Source organism: Chiloscyllium plagiosum, chromosome 20 (assembly GCF_004010195.1).
Source record: "Chiloscyllium plagiosum isolate BGI_BamShark_2017 chromosome 20, ASM401019v2, whole genome shotgun sequence".
In the NCBI taxonomy this organism is placed as follows: domain Eukaryota; kingdom Metazoa; phylum Chordata; class Chondrichthyes; order Orectolobiformes; family Hemiscylliidae; genus Chiloscyllium; species Chiloscyllium plagiosum.
The window spans coordinates 42,761,928-42,777,552 of record NC_057729.1 but is presented as its reverse complement, the minus strand read 5'-3'; the positions used below and the strand labels follow the sequence as shown (position 1 = coordinate 42,777,552).

Below are 15,625 nucleotides of genomic sequence, written 5' to 3'. Positions count from 1 at the left end.
AAGTTGTGGCTGTTGCTTTTGCTTCTCAGCTTTGTTAATTATAGTCATGTCTATTGAATTGGGTTGTCTGACCACCTTTGCCCATCTTCAGTGAGGAGACAAGACTTAGAAAATCCTGTCCTGGCTATGTGATTAATGAAGGTCATGTTGAATGTAGTGTAGGTTAGAAGAGAAGGAGGAAGGAACAGACAGAGTCACACAAGTTGTCTCTTGCCAAGATGTCTGAGTCTGCACCTGCACATGTCCCCTTAGGTCCTCTTTGATTACAAAATACTAAAGACATCTACCACAGGCATCTCATATGTTATAGCAAGGCGGGATGGTTAGTGGAGTGGGGGTGAGCTGCTTGCCCCTAGCTCCGTAGATATTGCAGCAGTAGGACCCTCCAAACCACACAACGTTCTGACTTGGTGCTATTTCTCCGTTCCTTTGCTTGGTCAAAATCCTGGAACTTCCTTCCTAACAGCACAGTTGGTACAGCCATTCCTTTGGCTATACCACTTCAAGAAGACAGCTCACCACCACCTCACGAACACTGAGAGAAGTGTAACAACTGCATGGCTCCAGTGATGACCACATCTTACAAGTTTTCACTGGAACATTAGAGGATGAGGTTCATAAAATCATGAGGGGGCATTGATAGGATAAATAGACAAGGTCTTTTCCATGGGGTGGGCGGGTCCAGAACTAGAGGGCATAGATTTAAGGTGAGAGGGGAAAGATCTAAAAGGAACCTAAAGGGCAACATTTTCACACAGAGGGTGGCGCATGTATGGAATGAGCTGCCAGAGGAAGTGGTGGAGGCTGGTACAATTACAACATTTAAAAGGCATCTGGGTGGGTATATGAAGAGGAAGTGTCTAGAGGGATATGGGCCAAGTGCTGGCAAATGGGGCTAGATTAGTTTAGGATATCTGGTCGGCATGGACAAGTTAGACCAAAGAGTCTGTTTCCGTGCTGTGCAGCTCTATGACTCTAAAAGAAGAAAAAGATGTTTTATTTGCACTAGGTGTTTCTCTTGGGTCCTTATTCAACTGTTCCTGTTTAATGCTGTTTCTCTAATGAAGAGACGAGCTAATGCTCACTGTTATTGCCCCTGGTTTGTGTCATTCTCCATTCTGGAGTAGAGTGGTGCTAGAAAAACACAGCAGTTCTCTCCACCCTTCAGGCACTCTGCCTGATGAAGGGCTTTTGCCTGAAATGTCAGATTTTCCTGCTCCTTGGATGCTGCCTGAACTGCTGTGCTTTTCCAGCACCACTCTACTCCAGAATCTGGTTTCCAGCATCTGCAGTCATTGTTTTTATCTAGCATTCTCCATTCTCTCTGGTCAGTGAACAATGAGGATAAAAGAAATGCTGTTTGATAAGGTGACTCTAGATTTAAGGTTGCAGAATGGCTGTTTGCACAGAAAACCATGGAAAGCTGCAAAGGCAAATTTTAAACGAAACACGCTTAAATGAATGTTTCCCTGACAACAAAATCAACGTCTACAGTCACCAGAAACACAACTGGCTGCTTCTCAGCCTTCTCCTCCTTGTTGATTCCTCAATTACTTTCTCACAGCACCCTAAGTACTCTCCTCCTTCTCTTAGGCCAGCTCTAGTCATCTCCGCAGAGTCAGATTCACTGTAAAGACATGTCAAGTAAGATGCCCTTGATCCATTGACCCTGTTGTGGGGTATCGCCTCTTTTGCAGTGCAGTCCAGTGTTTATCCTCTCAGTTCCATGGAGCTGTTTGTGGCTGTGCAGGAGGCATCTGCTGCTGCTTCTGGAGTTGCTGTGGCCACTGCACTGGGCTACGCTTCAATTCCTCCCAGGGCCAAAGGCAAGAAGTCAAGACTGAGCTTAATGGACAAGCCATTTTAAAATAACTAGGCAGAACTGCTGTTCCCAAAGAAATTGGTGACTTCATCCTGAAACAATTATGTTTGTCGACATGAGTCTTTCTATAGTTGACTACAGTCTTGCCAGTTTCATCCTTTATACAGTCACTAGGTCAGTTTCAGTGAACAATGACTTTCTGATGCTCACCCATATCTTCCAAACAGGTTGAAACAGAATGGGACTCACTGGCAAAGTCAGAATACAGGGCTAACAAAGTTTGTAATTTACTTTTCAATTTGCTTTAATTGGTTTCCCAATGGATCCAAGGAAGCCTCCTAGTCACCAAGGTGTCCTTGTCACAGAAAGGCAGAAGAGGATAGAATAATGTCTAAATGCAACTTAGACTTTACTTTTAATGGATTTAAATTGCTGCATTCTAACTGCTTGTGGTTCATGCACAAGAACACCCAGATTCCTATGCACTGTACCTTTCTTGAAATCACTCTCACCATTTAAGTAATAGTGTGTCTTTTGAGTCTTCCTATCAAAGTGCTTGACCTCCAACTGTCTTACGTTTCCAACATCTATGGATTTTTGTTCACTCATTTAACCTATTTATATGCACTTCCAGATTTCTTACACTCTCATCCCAAATGGCCTCCAACTGTTTTTGTATCAGCAGCAAAATCTAGATATATTGCACTCAGCCTCCTCCTTGGCACTAGGACTGATCCTTGTGGCACTCCACTCATTATATCTTTTCAGCCTGAAAAAGTCCTATTAATCCTCGCTGTCTTCTGTGTATTAACCAGTCCTCAATCTATGCTATGACATTACTGCCAATAATAAAAAAAAAGCTTATTTTGTGCAATACTTTTTATGTGGCACCTTATCAAAGTTTTTTAGAAATCCAAATACACTACACACACCAGCTCCCCTTTATCAATTCTGCTTGGCACATCCTCAAAGAGCTGTAGCAAATTTATCAAACGTTATTTCCCTTTTAGGGAACTATGTTGACTCTCTTTGATAGTATTTTCTGTAAATGTCTTGCTATTTGTTTCTTCATAATGGACTCTCACATATTCCCACCAACAGACGCTAGGCTAACTGGCCTATTGTTTTCTGCTTTCTATCTCCCTCCCTTCTTGAACAGGGGCATCACATTGGCCATTTTCCAATCCACTGGAACCCTTCTGGAATCCTGTGAGTTTTCACTATTTTGAACAATGCCTCCACCACATCTGCAGCTTTAAAATCCTTGGATGCAGACCATACGGACTGGCAATTTATCTCCATTCCCACTAATTTGTCAATTACTTTGTCACTCGTGATAGAGACTGTTGCATGTCCTCCCATTAGCACCTTGTTTATTTGATATCCTTGGAACGTATATAGTGTTCCCTACTGTGGAGACTGAGACTGATTTAAAACAAAAATATTGTTTTAAATAATTTACATTTAAATAATTTCCCATTCCCTAAAATCAATTCTGCAATTGTATTAACAACAGAAGCTACAAATGACAAGTAAAACTAACATGATTAAGAAGAGAGCATCGTGTACAGGTTGTTCTGTTATAACGCTCGTTTCATCAATGCAAATTTGCTGTAACGCGATTGATGAATTAGGGATGCCGTTTCCACAGCACGAACATTTAAAATGTGTGTTGGCTGTAATGCGACTACAGCGCCAACACTTTAAGTGCAGTTCCTAAAGTGTGATTTTTCTATAACACAGCATTGTACAAAAACACAACCATTGCATTTTTGAAGAACTGACTTCCTGTGGACCCGAGAACGCTTAAGAATGCATTAGTGAAAATAGAATGGTGTTACACAAATCATTTGAACACCAGGAAGATTCAAATGGCTAGATGATCTAATACATTGTAGGAAAGGTAACAGCATAATGTACTGAAACCAAAGGCCAGCTTAACTTTGGCTGCCGGGCAACCAGGAGGACCAGGAGGTGATAGTAAGATAGTGTGGTGCTGGAAAAGCATAGCAGGTCAGGCAGCATCCGACTAGGAGAGTTGATATTACAGGCATAAGCCCTTCCTCATGAAGGGCTTATGCCCAAAACATCACTCTCTTGCTCCTTGGGTACTGCCTGACCTGCTGTCTTTTCCAGCGCCACACTTTTCGACTCTGATCTCCAGCATCTGCAGTCCTCACTTTCTCTCAGGTGATAGTAAGATATATAATGTACAGATGTTTTTTTGTTGAAGAAGAGACAAATGAATTTAAGGGAGGCTAATCATTGTTAGTGCTTTATCAAATCAGTAAAGAACAGCTTGGGTGAATTGTAAGTTAGTAATAATACAGTAATAAATATTTATATTTGATTGAGATGAAATATGTCAAAATGCTGAGAAAAAGAAATGATTGAGAAATAAACTTTCTGTCATGAGAAATTGTTGAGTGGGAGATGACATCTAGTGTACGTTGGAGTTTGTCCAAGCTCCAATGTTCATCCAACTTGACAATGGATTTATCTGAGCGCTTCACCAACTTTTACTCGGTGTAACTCAATTTCGATGCCCAGGTTTCCTGTTACTGAAGTGAAAATTTGATGGTGGGACTGCAGCTATTGCATCAGCGGATGGGGTGACTTCAGCTGCTCAATTGGGGGTGGGGCAAAGGTGGAGGGAGAAAAAGGTGGAGGATGGGAGAGGAGCATGTTGGTAAATTGGGGATGGGGAAGTCCAGATATATTATTTCCTTGCACTAACCGTTCCCTTTGGAATTCAGGCAAAATATAACTGTAGAACTGAGAATAGAGTATAACAGCTAACCCAGTGGTCTGGCTTAAATTGATGAGAACACTTGGTGAGCATTTAATTTTAAATATCTTTCATTCCCTGCATCATTGTTCCTCAATCTAATTAATAAGATATAGAGGAGTTGTACAATTTACATAATGTGTCATTCAGATATGGTATAAAGATTTTACACCTAAACAATCCATCCAGACAACTTTCCAAGTCTTTACCTGCTCCACATGAACCTGCAGAAGACACATTGGGCTTATTAACCATTTCAGAACCCATTGGCCCTGAGGGATTGCCCAAGAATTGAGATAAAACATATCAAGTTAGTTATTTGAGAATCTAATTATGATACTTTATAAAATTGAATTCAATAACTTATATCTATTTTGAAAACTTAACTTTCCAAATGTAGTTTGAGTAAAGCTGTCAATGAAAAGCTAACTATAACATGGTCAGCAGTTTATTTGCAATGTTTTTGGTGTTTATTTCATAGAATCATAGAAACCCTACAGTGTGGATATAGACCCTTCGGCCCAAAAGGTCCACATCAACCCTCCGAAGTGTAACCCAACCAGACCCATTTCCCTACTCTATTACTTGTTATTTAGCCCTAACTAATGTACGTAACTCACACATCCCTGAACACTATGGACAATTTAGCATGTCCAATTCACCTAACTTGCACATCTTTGGACTGTGGGAAGAAACCGGAGGAAACCCACGCAGACATGGGGAGGACATGCAAACTCCACACACAGTTTCACAAGGTTGGAATCAAACCTGAGACTCTGGCGCTGTGAGGCAACAGTGTTAACCACTGAGCCACTGTGCCACCCCCGACATTATGTGGATTAACAATCCAGTGGTAATACCACTAGGCCATACCTTGTATTTCTTACATGATTGGCTACTTATTGGACTTTTGGCCAAAGGAATACATGTCAGCTTTAACACATGTGTATAGGGCATAAAATCTTCAAAACCTTACCTGAGGTAAGTTTGGAAGCAAATAGGCCTGCTGATCACTCACAATAATATGGAACAAGAAATTAACATGGATTCAGCTAAAGAAAAAAACAGCGATAAGGAAGGACTGAGGTGGAAATGTTTTATTTAATTTAGCCATGAGTGCAATCTGAGCCTAGTATCTAAGGATGGAGGTGCTGGCCTTGGAGGGAGCCCAGAGAAGTTTCTCAAGAATGATCCTGGCTTGTTATTAGGAGCGGTTGAGGACTCTCGAGTTTCAAAGGATGAGGGTGAATCACATTGAAATTCATAGAGCACTGAAAGGTCTGAATGGAGTGAATATGGAGAAGATGTTTCCACTAGTAGGAAAGACCTCAAAATGAGATAGGAGGAGTTTCTTCAGCCAGAGCATGGTGAATCTGTGGAACCCATTGGCACAGAAGATTGTGGACGTCATTTGAGTATATTGAAGACCGAGATAGATAGTTTTTTGATCAGTATGGGGAGGAAGTAAGAGAATAGAGATTGGAAGCATATCAGCCATGATCAAATGATGGGAGAACGTTTGAGAGACTCCTATATCTTACAGTCTTATAAAAACACACTGGGGTGTTCACATGTCATCACCCCCAAAGAAATCAAAAAAGATACCCACTTTTAGAATGGCTAAAAATGTTGTAAAGTTGTACAAAGGAAAGAAGACATATTAATTGGAATCACTCTATTAATCCAATGTTGACGATACACTTAGGCCCAGTGCAGTGCCCATCAGTTGTAGAAGGCCTCGAGCATATTGTGTGCTCCACTTCTATGGACTGAGATACAGATCAGACCTTGGGACACAGTTGGTCAACCAGAGTTATTATCCTCATGGATTGGTTGGCCAGGCCAAGAAGAAAGCCCGGGGGATGGTGGGGTGGGGGGGTTATATATTTATTCAGACATCAAATAGGATTGAACAGATGATTAATAAGTGAGTTTCAGAAAAAAAAGAATAAAGTCTGATTTGCTATAATCTAATATTTAAGTATTTAAGTATTGTTTTAGAGATATTTAGTTAGGTGGAAATTAGTTGACCTTTTCTTTAAAAGAATATTTATCTCTTGGATTATGGAAAAATGAGTAAAGCATAAAAATAACATGTAGCATCAGTGGAGTCCAATAATTATCTGTGTTTATTATTAGCCTTACAAGGATGAAACATTTGACAGCAAAGAACTGAAAATAATAATTTCCTTGTCCATATCAATCATAAACTAATTAGACTTTTGAAATGTGCACAATACTCTACTAAAATTAAATGTATAAAAATGTGTGATACAGTCAGTAAATTGAAGATCAATAACAGGAGGCATATTTTGATACTCAAATCACTTCAGTTATATGTTTTCTAAAACCGATCATTCCTTGTAGTTCTTTGCAGTTAGTTTTATCATATGGTTTAAATTTATTACGGTCACAATTAGGCACCATATTTTGCATCTTTAAAAAACAGTTGCCATATCAATTACCACCCAAGAGAATCCATATTTAACTCAATACTTCATTATCATGTCATTCTAGGTTAATAGTGAGTTATTTCCACATTTCGTTATTTCTGGAAAATTGTTTGGAAAACAATTCTACTGATTTCTATAGAATCTTATTTTATTAGCAGCAGTTGTTGGGATCTGGTGAGCTGGTAAGATGGATACCAAACCGACTTATATAAGAGAGAGAGTAGAAGTGGAAGTGTGTTTTCTGACTGGAGATCTGTGACCAATGGTGTTCTACAGTGATCAGTGCTGGGATCCTGATGTTTATAAGATACATAAATGATTTGAAGGAGAATGTTAGTGGCCTGAATAGTACATTTGTGGATGACATAAAGATTGGGAGAGCTACAGATAGAAAGGAGGATTGTCAAAGGATACAGCAGGATATAGATTTGTTAGAGACTTGGGCAGAGAAATGATAGAAAGTGTTTGATCTGGACAAATGCAAAGTGATGCATTTTGGAAAATCCAAAGCAGGAGGGAGGTATAAATGGCAGCATCCACATACCAAATATCTGGGTTTATAGGTCTATAGGTTTTTGGAAGTTGCAACACAACTAAATAAGATAGTCAAGAAGGTTTGCTTGCCTTTATCGGTCAGGGCATAGAGTATAAAAATTAGCAAGTCATGTTGCAGCTGTATAGAACTTTAATTAAGCTACATTTGGAATGTTATGTAGAGTTACGTTGAGTTCTAGTTGCCACAATACAGAACGGATGTGGAGGCATTGAGAGAGGGTGTGGAAATGTTTTACCAGGATGTTGCCTAGCTATGGGGAGAAATTGGACAGACTTGGTTTGTTTTCACATAATATCAAAGGCTGAGGGCCAACCTGATAGAAGTTTACAAAATTGAGAGGCACGGATAGAATGGATTGTTGGAATCTTTTTCCGAGGTAGAAATGTCAATTAGCAGGGAACATGGGCTAAAGATAAAAGGGGCTAAGTTTAAGGGAGATGTGAGAGGAAGTCTTTTACAGAGAGAGTGGTAAGTGCCTGGGATGTGCTGCCAGAGGTAGCGGTGGAAGCAGATACAATAGCAACGTTTAAGCGACATCTTAACAGATATATGAATAGGCAGGGATTAGAGGGGTATTACCATATGGAGACAGGAGGTTTTTATTTTAGAAAGGCATCATGTGTTCATGCAGTCTTGGTGGAGTGAAGGGTCTTGCTCCTGTGCTGTACTGATCTTTGTTCTTCGTTATTTGTCCAAACAGTATTGGAATATTTGCCGTTGATGTAATGGCAAAAACATTTGTTTGTACAATTTTCAACTGGCTAATAAACATTCAGAATAAACCATTAATCATGAAATAAGAATCACATAATTAAGCACTTTTAATGTACATGATTAAGAATGGAAATTACCTGTCTTAGCTTACTTTGAGTCACCTTGTGTACTAATTGAGATATTGTCTACAGTTTACAGAGTGAATTCTCAGTTGCACTTCAAGATAGCTCAACTTAAATATTCATGAATCAATAATAAGTATGTGGTTCATAGTTTAGCTCCTCGATAATAATTGGTAGAAAAATTCTGTCATGGTTACACTTTTATTCACAACACATTTTAAAACAGTGTCTCAAAGGTAGTTACAGCTTGTGTATTTTTTTTGGATATGCAAAACATTAGTATTGTTAACACAACCTTTCTACAACATAATATACATGTCAAATGCTGTTCAATCTTTTTTACCCGATTAACAAATCTTTGTATATTTCTGTGTAGAGATTGGAAGCCTTGAATTTTAATATATATTTATAGATTATAGACGAATTGCTTCATCTGGTTTTAAAGAGGCAAAATATTTTAACAGTTTAATTACAAAAAAGGAACTGAATTTTTTTTAGTATAACATTAAAATATTCAAAGCAGAAGTGAAATATCTGTCCATCGAAAGAACTAATATTTCAACAAAACATACAATAATTTCTGTTCACACTTTCCCTTTAAATTATTAAGTTATTCAGCCTCACAGGATCAGTCATTACTGCTGACCTAATGAAATTAATTGCACTCACAAATAGTTCCGAAGAAGGCACTTTGAAAGAATGGTTTTGATTTCATTCACATTTGAGATGAACAGCATACGCTTCACTTGATTGCTTGTTGCCAGGGATGTCGAAAATTACTGATTCACAATAAAGCTTGTACCTACATCCGGAATCAAGTGTGTCTGTAGGGATGGTCAGGTATGTGAGGTTTTTGTGACATTTCACCAATTAGAAATATGCAATACAAATACGTGGGTTCAAGTTACTTCTTTCAACTCCTTCGGGTATCTGAGTCTTCCAAACGATAAAGTAGAAAATTTGTAAGATCATACTTTATGCCAGTGCCAAAGCACACCAAGAGTCTTGTCTGAGTGGAACATTAACTCCAGTCTGTGGGATCGCAGTGGCTGAGGTATAAGAATAATCTTCAGGTACATATTTCAACTGTGAAGGACCACGGTTCAAGTCTTCTCGACTTAACATAGCTGTGGGTGGAGCCTACAGAAATAAGAATCATTAAACTTGTTCCAGTAATGATGCAAGGAATAATTTACTATACCATATATATATTTATTCCTTTCCAACTAAGTTTTGTGCTTTCAACTTTGAAATATAAATCCGGCTTTTCATATAACTACAAAACATTATATAATCACGAAGATAATAATACTTCTCTCATTTACAATAAATCCATTAATGAAATAAAATTCAGGATCTGTATTTAAGAATTTTTCAATCACATACAAACACTTAATAATTGTTTATTTTCATCCAACTACTAAATAATCAATCCACCTGCTTCATGTAATTGCATTCTTAGGTTACATGCTTGATTACATTTCATACCAAAGGAAGTTACATTTCCTCATTACATTACCTGAGAAACAGACACAACTGTTTGACCTGCATATGGAGATGAGGCCAGATCAGATTCAGTTTTGATGGTTGATGCATTTTCAGAGTTCGACATAGAAGATGGGGAATTGGTTCCTGAAGCTGTCCCTTGAAGAAAACAGAATTTGGGAATTAATTCAACTTATTATCAGCATGACATATATCAAAGATAATTAACTCATATTTGATTACTGAGACATTCTTTCAATTAATGTAGACAGAACTATTGCAGCTTCTGAAGTAAATTATGAAGTAACCAAATTGGAAATGCTTGTTGTGCAAAATGACAGTAGATTAGCAGTCTGTTTTACATCATGTCTTACTGTTTTCATCCACTACAGTAAAGATTTTTCCGTCCTGTAAGATATTTTTTAAGAATTTGCAAGCAACCAATTTTGCATATAGAAAAACCTGACAAACAGCAAATCAGATAAATGATTAACTAGGTGGCGTCAGTTGAAGCACGAATCTTGGAAGTCCATGCTCTTATTCAAATAGTACTAGGGAAGATAGTAATTCCAACAATTCAGCACTCCTATCAGTAACTGCACTAAAGCCCTAGCATAGATTATGTGCTCAACTGTGGCTTAGCTGCATAACTTGTTGATTGAAGATGCAGAACTGCCAGCAAAGAAGTCAATCTGGCAATGCAATAATAAATCAGAAAGGATGTAAAATGTTCCCAGAAGCAGTAATATAATGGTCATAGCACTATCCTACTGAGATTTCTAAATTAATTCTACATCATGTTTGATTGTATTGTTAAACATTCTCACCGTCTTCAGCAAGGAAAAATATTTTACTCATGTCCTCATGCAAGAATGAATGATTCATCTGACTATGAAACCAGACTTCAAAGTCTACTGAAAAATATTTGCAATTATTTAATCATAGGGTGGGGGAGGCTGGGCATTTACGGAGTCTGAGGAGTGGAGAATCAGTGTGTGGGGTGGCCTAATGAGGTGGGATACCTGTATTTTCTGAATGTGGGTTGAGCTGTGAAGGTAAGTTCATTGGTGCGCCAAGCCTCATCCTGGCCTCTGTGTTAACAGTTTACAAACAGTCATTTGTGTCAAACTAGTTTTTCAATTATGTCTTACCATCAGGATAAGGTGGCATCTGTTCATGGTCACTTAAAGGTGGCTTTTTGTAGTTGTGTGTCAGCAGTTTTCATTCACTCTACAGCAAAAAGAGAGGGGAGTACTGACGAAATTATTCTTCCTTGGACTGCAGAAGTTGAGTCAGTGTGAAAAAATGGGAGACTGTGACGTGAGGTTGGCTTTACGGAGGAGTAGATGAGGGAACCAGAGGAAGACAAAAGATGGGTGAGTGAAATGAGATGGGTATGGTATCCTGATTGTGCCAGGGGCAGTCAAGAAATGAATAAAAGACCCCTGACAATATGAGTATCCAGGGTGTTGGCTGGCAGAGTCCTCACAAGGCTTTGTGTCCACCCATGCCATTTACATTGTCCTAGCTGTCCATGATCTTTGACAATCATGAACAATATAGAAGAGAGAGGCTTGTTTGGCAGAGTATTAGTGTCCCTAAGAACAGGAGGCCTGGATTCAAGTGCCACCTGCTTCAGAGTGTGATGTAACATCTCTAAACAGGATGATTAGGAAATATCTGGTTAAATTGTTAATTTTTAAAAAACAAAATGAGAAGGTCACCTAAGTCTGCAAGTTCCCACATGTCCCATAGAATGATAAGTACAACACCGAACAATAACATGAACATTCAAAAGGGAATGTACAAAAAAAATCCATTGTTTCTTCCACAATAAAGGAAATGTCCTATTTCTGCTGTAGCCATGAGGTGTGTCTGTACTTCTCTGATCATGTTAGTCTCAACAAATAACAATGATGCTCACATCAATACAGTAAAATTAATGGATAGTGAATATTTACAAGGGAAATTTAATTTTGAAAAACACCTGTATCACCTTTGTGCTCTCAATCTGAACAACCTGGGAGCTGTCATTGACCAGAAACTGAATTGGACTCACTGAATAAATACTGTGGCTACAGGAGCAGATCAGAGGCTAAGAATCTTGCAGTAAGTAACTCTATTCCTGACTTCTCAGAAACTGTTAGCCATCAACAAGGCACAAGTCAGGAGTGTGATAGGATATTATCCACTTGCTTTGGTCATTGCAGTTCCAATAACACTCAAGATGTTTCACACTGTCTGGGACAAAGCAACGCCCTTGGCTGGCAATCATAGTGGCAGCAGTATGCAACCTTTTTATAATTGCAACAACTCGCCAATGTTCCTTAGCACATTCCAAACCTGCAAAGCATTCAGAAGAATAAAAGAATACCACCACCTGCCTGTAAGATTGCCTCCGATAAACATACCATCCTTCAATACCACTGGATCAAAATCCTTGAACTCTCTCCCTAACAATATTGTGGGGGGTTATCTACACCATGTGACTATAGTAGTTCAAGACGACAGCAGCTGACCGCCTCTTTCTAAAGTGCAACGAGGAATGGAAAATAAATGCCAGGCTAGCCTGCACCAGAAACATGTCATGAATAAATAAAAAATGACAATGGCGTTGAGCAGGTAGTTTGCAGCTATGATGCAGAGACTCCTTGTTTCCCCAGAATGCTCTTTCATAGCTCTCCTATTCTGCCACATTGTCAGCTTTTGGCTGTGTACCATTGAAAACAATCCACCACTGCTGAATCTCAAGGGCCGCATGCTGGCTCACTGGTTAGCATTGCTGCCTCTCAGTGTCAGGAACTCAGATTCGATTCCATCCTCAGGCAACTGTCTGTGTGCAGTTTGCACATTCTCCCTGTGTCTGTGTGGGATTCCTACGCATGCCCTTGTTTACTTCCACAATCCAAAGATATGCAGGTTAGGTGGAATGGCCATGGGAAAATGCAGGGTTTCGGGGGATAGGGTAAGGGTCTGGATCTGGGTAGGATGCTCTTCAGAGGATCGGTGCAGATCTTATGAGCTGAATAAGCCTCTTTCCACAATGTATGGATTCTAGGTGCTTCCCTTGCATATCCCTGGCATGTTACATTACAATTTGTGATTGTGTGAAGAAATGGGAAAAAGCAGGAGTATGAATGGCGTACAGTTTCAGTTCGGCCTTTGGGATTGGCATACTATTTACACAATCCTAACTTATAGCTGGGGCATATTGGTAAGAGTGTTTACAGAGGAACCTCAATATTCCAGCATTTGATTATCCAAATATCGGATTATCTGACAAGATCGCAAGATCCCGATGCTTGGCTAAACTATGTTATCTGGCATTTGATTATTCGGAATTCGATTAACCGAACAAAATACTCCCCCCGCCTGTGAGCTTCAGATAATTGAGGTTCCTTTGTACATCATAGAATCTATCAAAAACAAATGTAATTGCTAATGATGTGCATAAGGCCTCATAATAGATCTGCTTCCTCTATATCACTTGGGAGTATCTCTCTTGTGATATCAAAAAATATGAAAATACCCGTTCTTGGTTTGGTAAGGGATTTAATTCGTTTTTCTTGAGTCATGGTCTGTACTGAACCCCTTTCTGGATGTTTTATATCATACTTCCCCATTCAAAAATATTCTATGTGATATACTCAAACATCAACTTAAATATTTCACACAGTGTCTTTTGCTTTGTTTAATCTAAACTACCCAATCCTAACAAACCTTTTCAACACATGTCTGATTGATTACTTGTTGTTTCTGCCATTTCTCACTATGGTATAACCTAAGGTGATAATGGGGGCTTGGAAAAAAATGATTCTACTACTTTGCACACATTTAAGGTTAGAGGTATGATTAATGTGAAAGGCTGTGACCTTTATTGTGTGACTATTGAACAAAAGAGAATACAGCCTGAAAACACAAGAAGAATCTCAAATTTTAACAATTATGAATGAATACGTTTGGATAGGTTTAAGTCTGGCTAAAGACCGAGAGCAGCACAGTTCTGGACCATCAACATATTCACCAAGCATTGCAAAGATAATTTTCTGATACTATCAATTACAGGTCTGTAGAAAGCAAGACATTCATGCATGCAGCTCCTACCATCCAGCACCACTGGCCTAGCAATGTAAGTTTTCACCTTCTCTTGGCGAGAGAGTGATGGAATACCACAGAGAAATGATTAAAAGTAGAAGCACAAGTTAGCCTTATACCTGAGGAACCCTTGGATTTGGTAACGTTCTTAGGTTTTCTTTTCCTTGTCTGGATGCTTTCTTTTTTCATGGCCAGCGGGCGTGGTACCTGCAAAATATGAATACAATATAACTAACTCCAATCCCATATAACACAATAGGATATCGCTTTGCATGTTGCCATAAGTTCAACATGAATTCACATTAATACCAGACATATTATGCTTTTGGTACAGTTACTGTGGAACCTGCTCAAACCCCAGATCACTTGTAACTTGTTCTCTTTTGTGCCCTGAAGATGGCAGGATGTTCATGAGCTTTAACTCCACTACCAATCTGATGAGCTACAAATCTCACAGTATTGAGCTACTAAAGGTAATTGCTTTGCAATCAAAATGTGTTAAAAGGTCAATATATGTTTCATTAAATTCCAAGGTGTTTAACAGTGCTGAAAATTCTATGTAGGTGGGTATGAACATCTATGGTAAACACCCCTTCAATGCAACAAAATGCAACAACTGTGACTACATGTCAACCTATGATATTTATAGATAATCACTCATCCAGTCACTTGACTGTAGTAACCAATACTTTTGACATAACAAAGCTATGAGGAGCTGTTTGTTACCATTTTGTAAAACTTATGTGGGATAAATTACATGAAGAAGATCAGCAGCTCTAACAGATGAAAATACTGTGGAGAAGGACATGGCAGATATAGAAAATGGGGAAATAGATGGTGACATCTTGAAAAATGTCCACATTACAAAGAAGGAGGTGCTGGATGTCTTGAAACACATAAAAGTGGATAATAGACAATAGACAATAGGTGCAGGAGTAGGCCATTCTGTCCTTCGAGCCTGCACCATCATTCATTATGATCATGGCTGATCATCCTCAATCAGTATCCTCAACCCTTGATTCCACTATCCTTGAGAGCTCTATCCAACTCTTTCTTAAACGAATCCAGAGACTGGGCCTCCACTGCATTCTGGGGCAGAACATTCCACACACTCACCACTCTCTGAGTGAAGAAATTTCTCCTCATCTCTGTCCTAAATGGCCCACCCCTTATTTTTAAGCTGTGTCCTCTGGTTCGGGTCTCACCCATCAGCGGAAACATGTTTCCTGCCTCCAGAGTGTCCAATCCTTTAATAATCTTATACGTCTCAATCAGATCTTCTAAACGCAAGGGTATACAAGCCCAGTTGCTCCAATCTTTCAGCATAAGATAGTCCTGCCATTCCAGGAATTGACCTTGTGAACCTATGCTACACTCCCTCAATAGCCAGGATGTCTTTCCTCAAATTTGGAGACCAGAACTGCACACAATATTCCAGGTGCGGTCTCACCAGGGCCCTGTACAGCTGCAGAAGAACTTCTTTGCTTCTATACTCAATCCGTCTTGTTATGAAGGTCAGCATGCTATTAGCTTTCTTCACTATCTGCTGTACCTGCACACTTGCCTTCATTGACTGGTGTACAAGAACAC

The 15,625-nt window shown here is 39.1% G+C and overlaps 1 protein-coding gene across 3 annotated transcripts in view; it reads right to left on the bottom strand.

The window, feature by feature from the left end:
• Positions 1 to 8,637: 8,637 nt before the first annotated feature.
• The window catches only part of gata5 (GATA binding protein 5), a 21,725-nt gene continuing 14,737 nt past the window's right edge, over positions 8,638 to 15,625 (bottom strand). For 2 of the 3 annotated variants that reach the window (XM_043710622.1, XM_043710623.1), the window contains exons 5-7: positions 14,155 to 14,242; positions 9,975 to 10,099; positions 8,638 to 9,595 (exon numbers count right to left, since the gene is read on the bottom strand). In XM_043710622.1, the coding sequence (XP_043566557.1) occupies positions 9,431 to 9,595; positions 9,975 to 10,099; positions 14,155 to 14,242 (378 nt within the window). In that variant the 3' untranslated portion in view covers positions 8,638 to 9,430. The remainder of the gene's footprint in view (positions 9,596 to 9,974; positions 10,100 to 14,154; positions 14,243 to 15,625) is intronic. The other variant, XM_043710624.1, reaches the window with a different exon arrangement.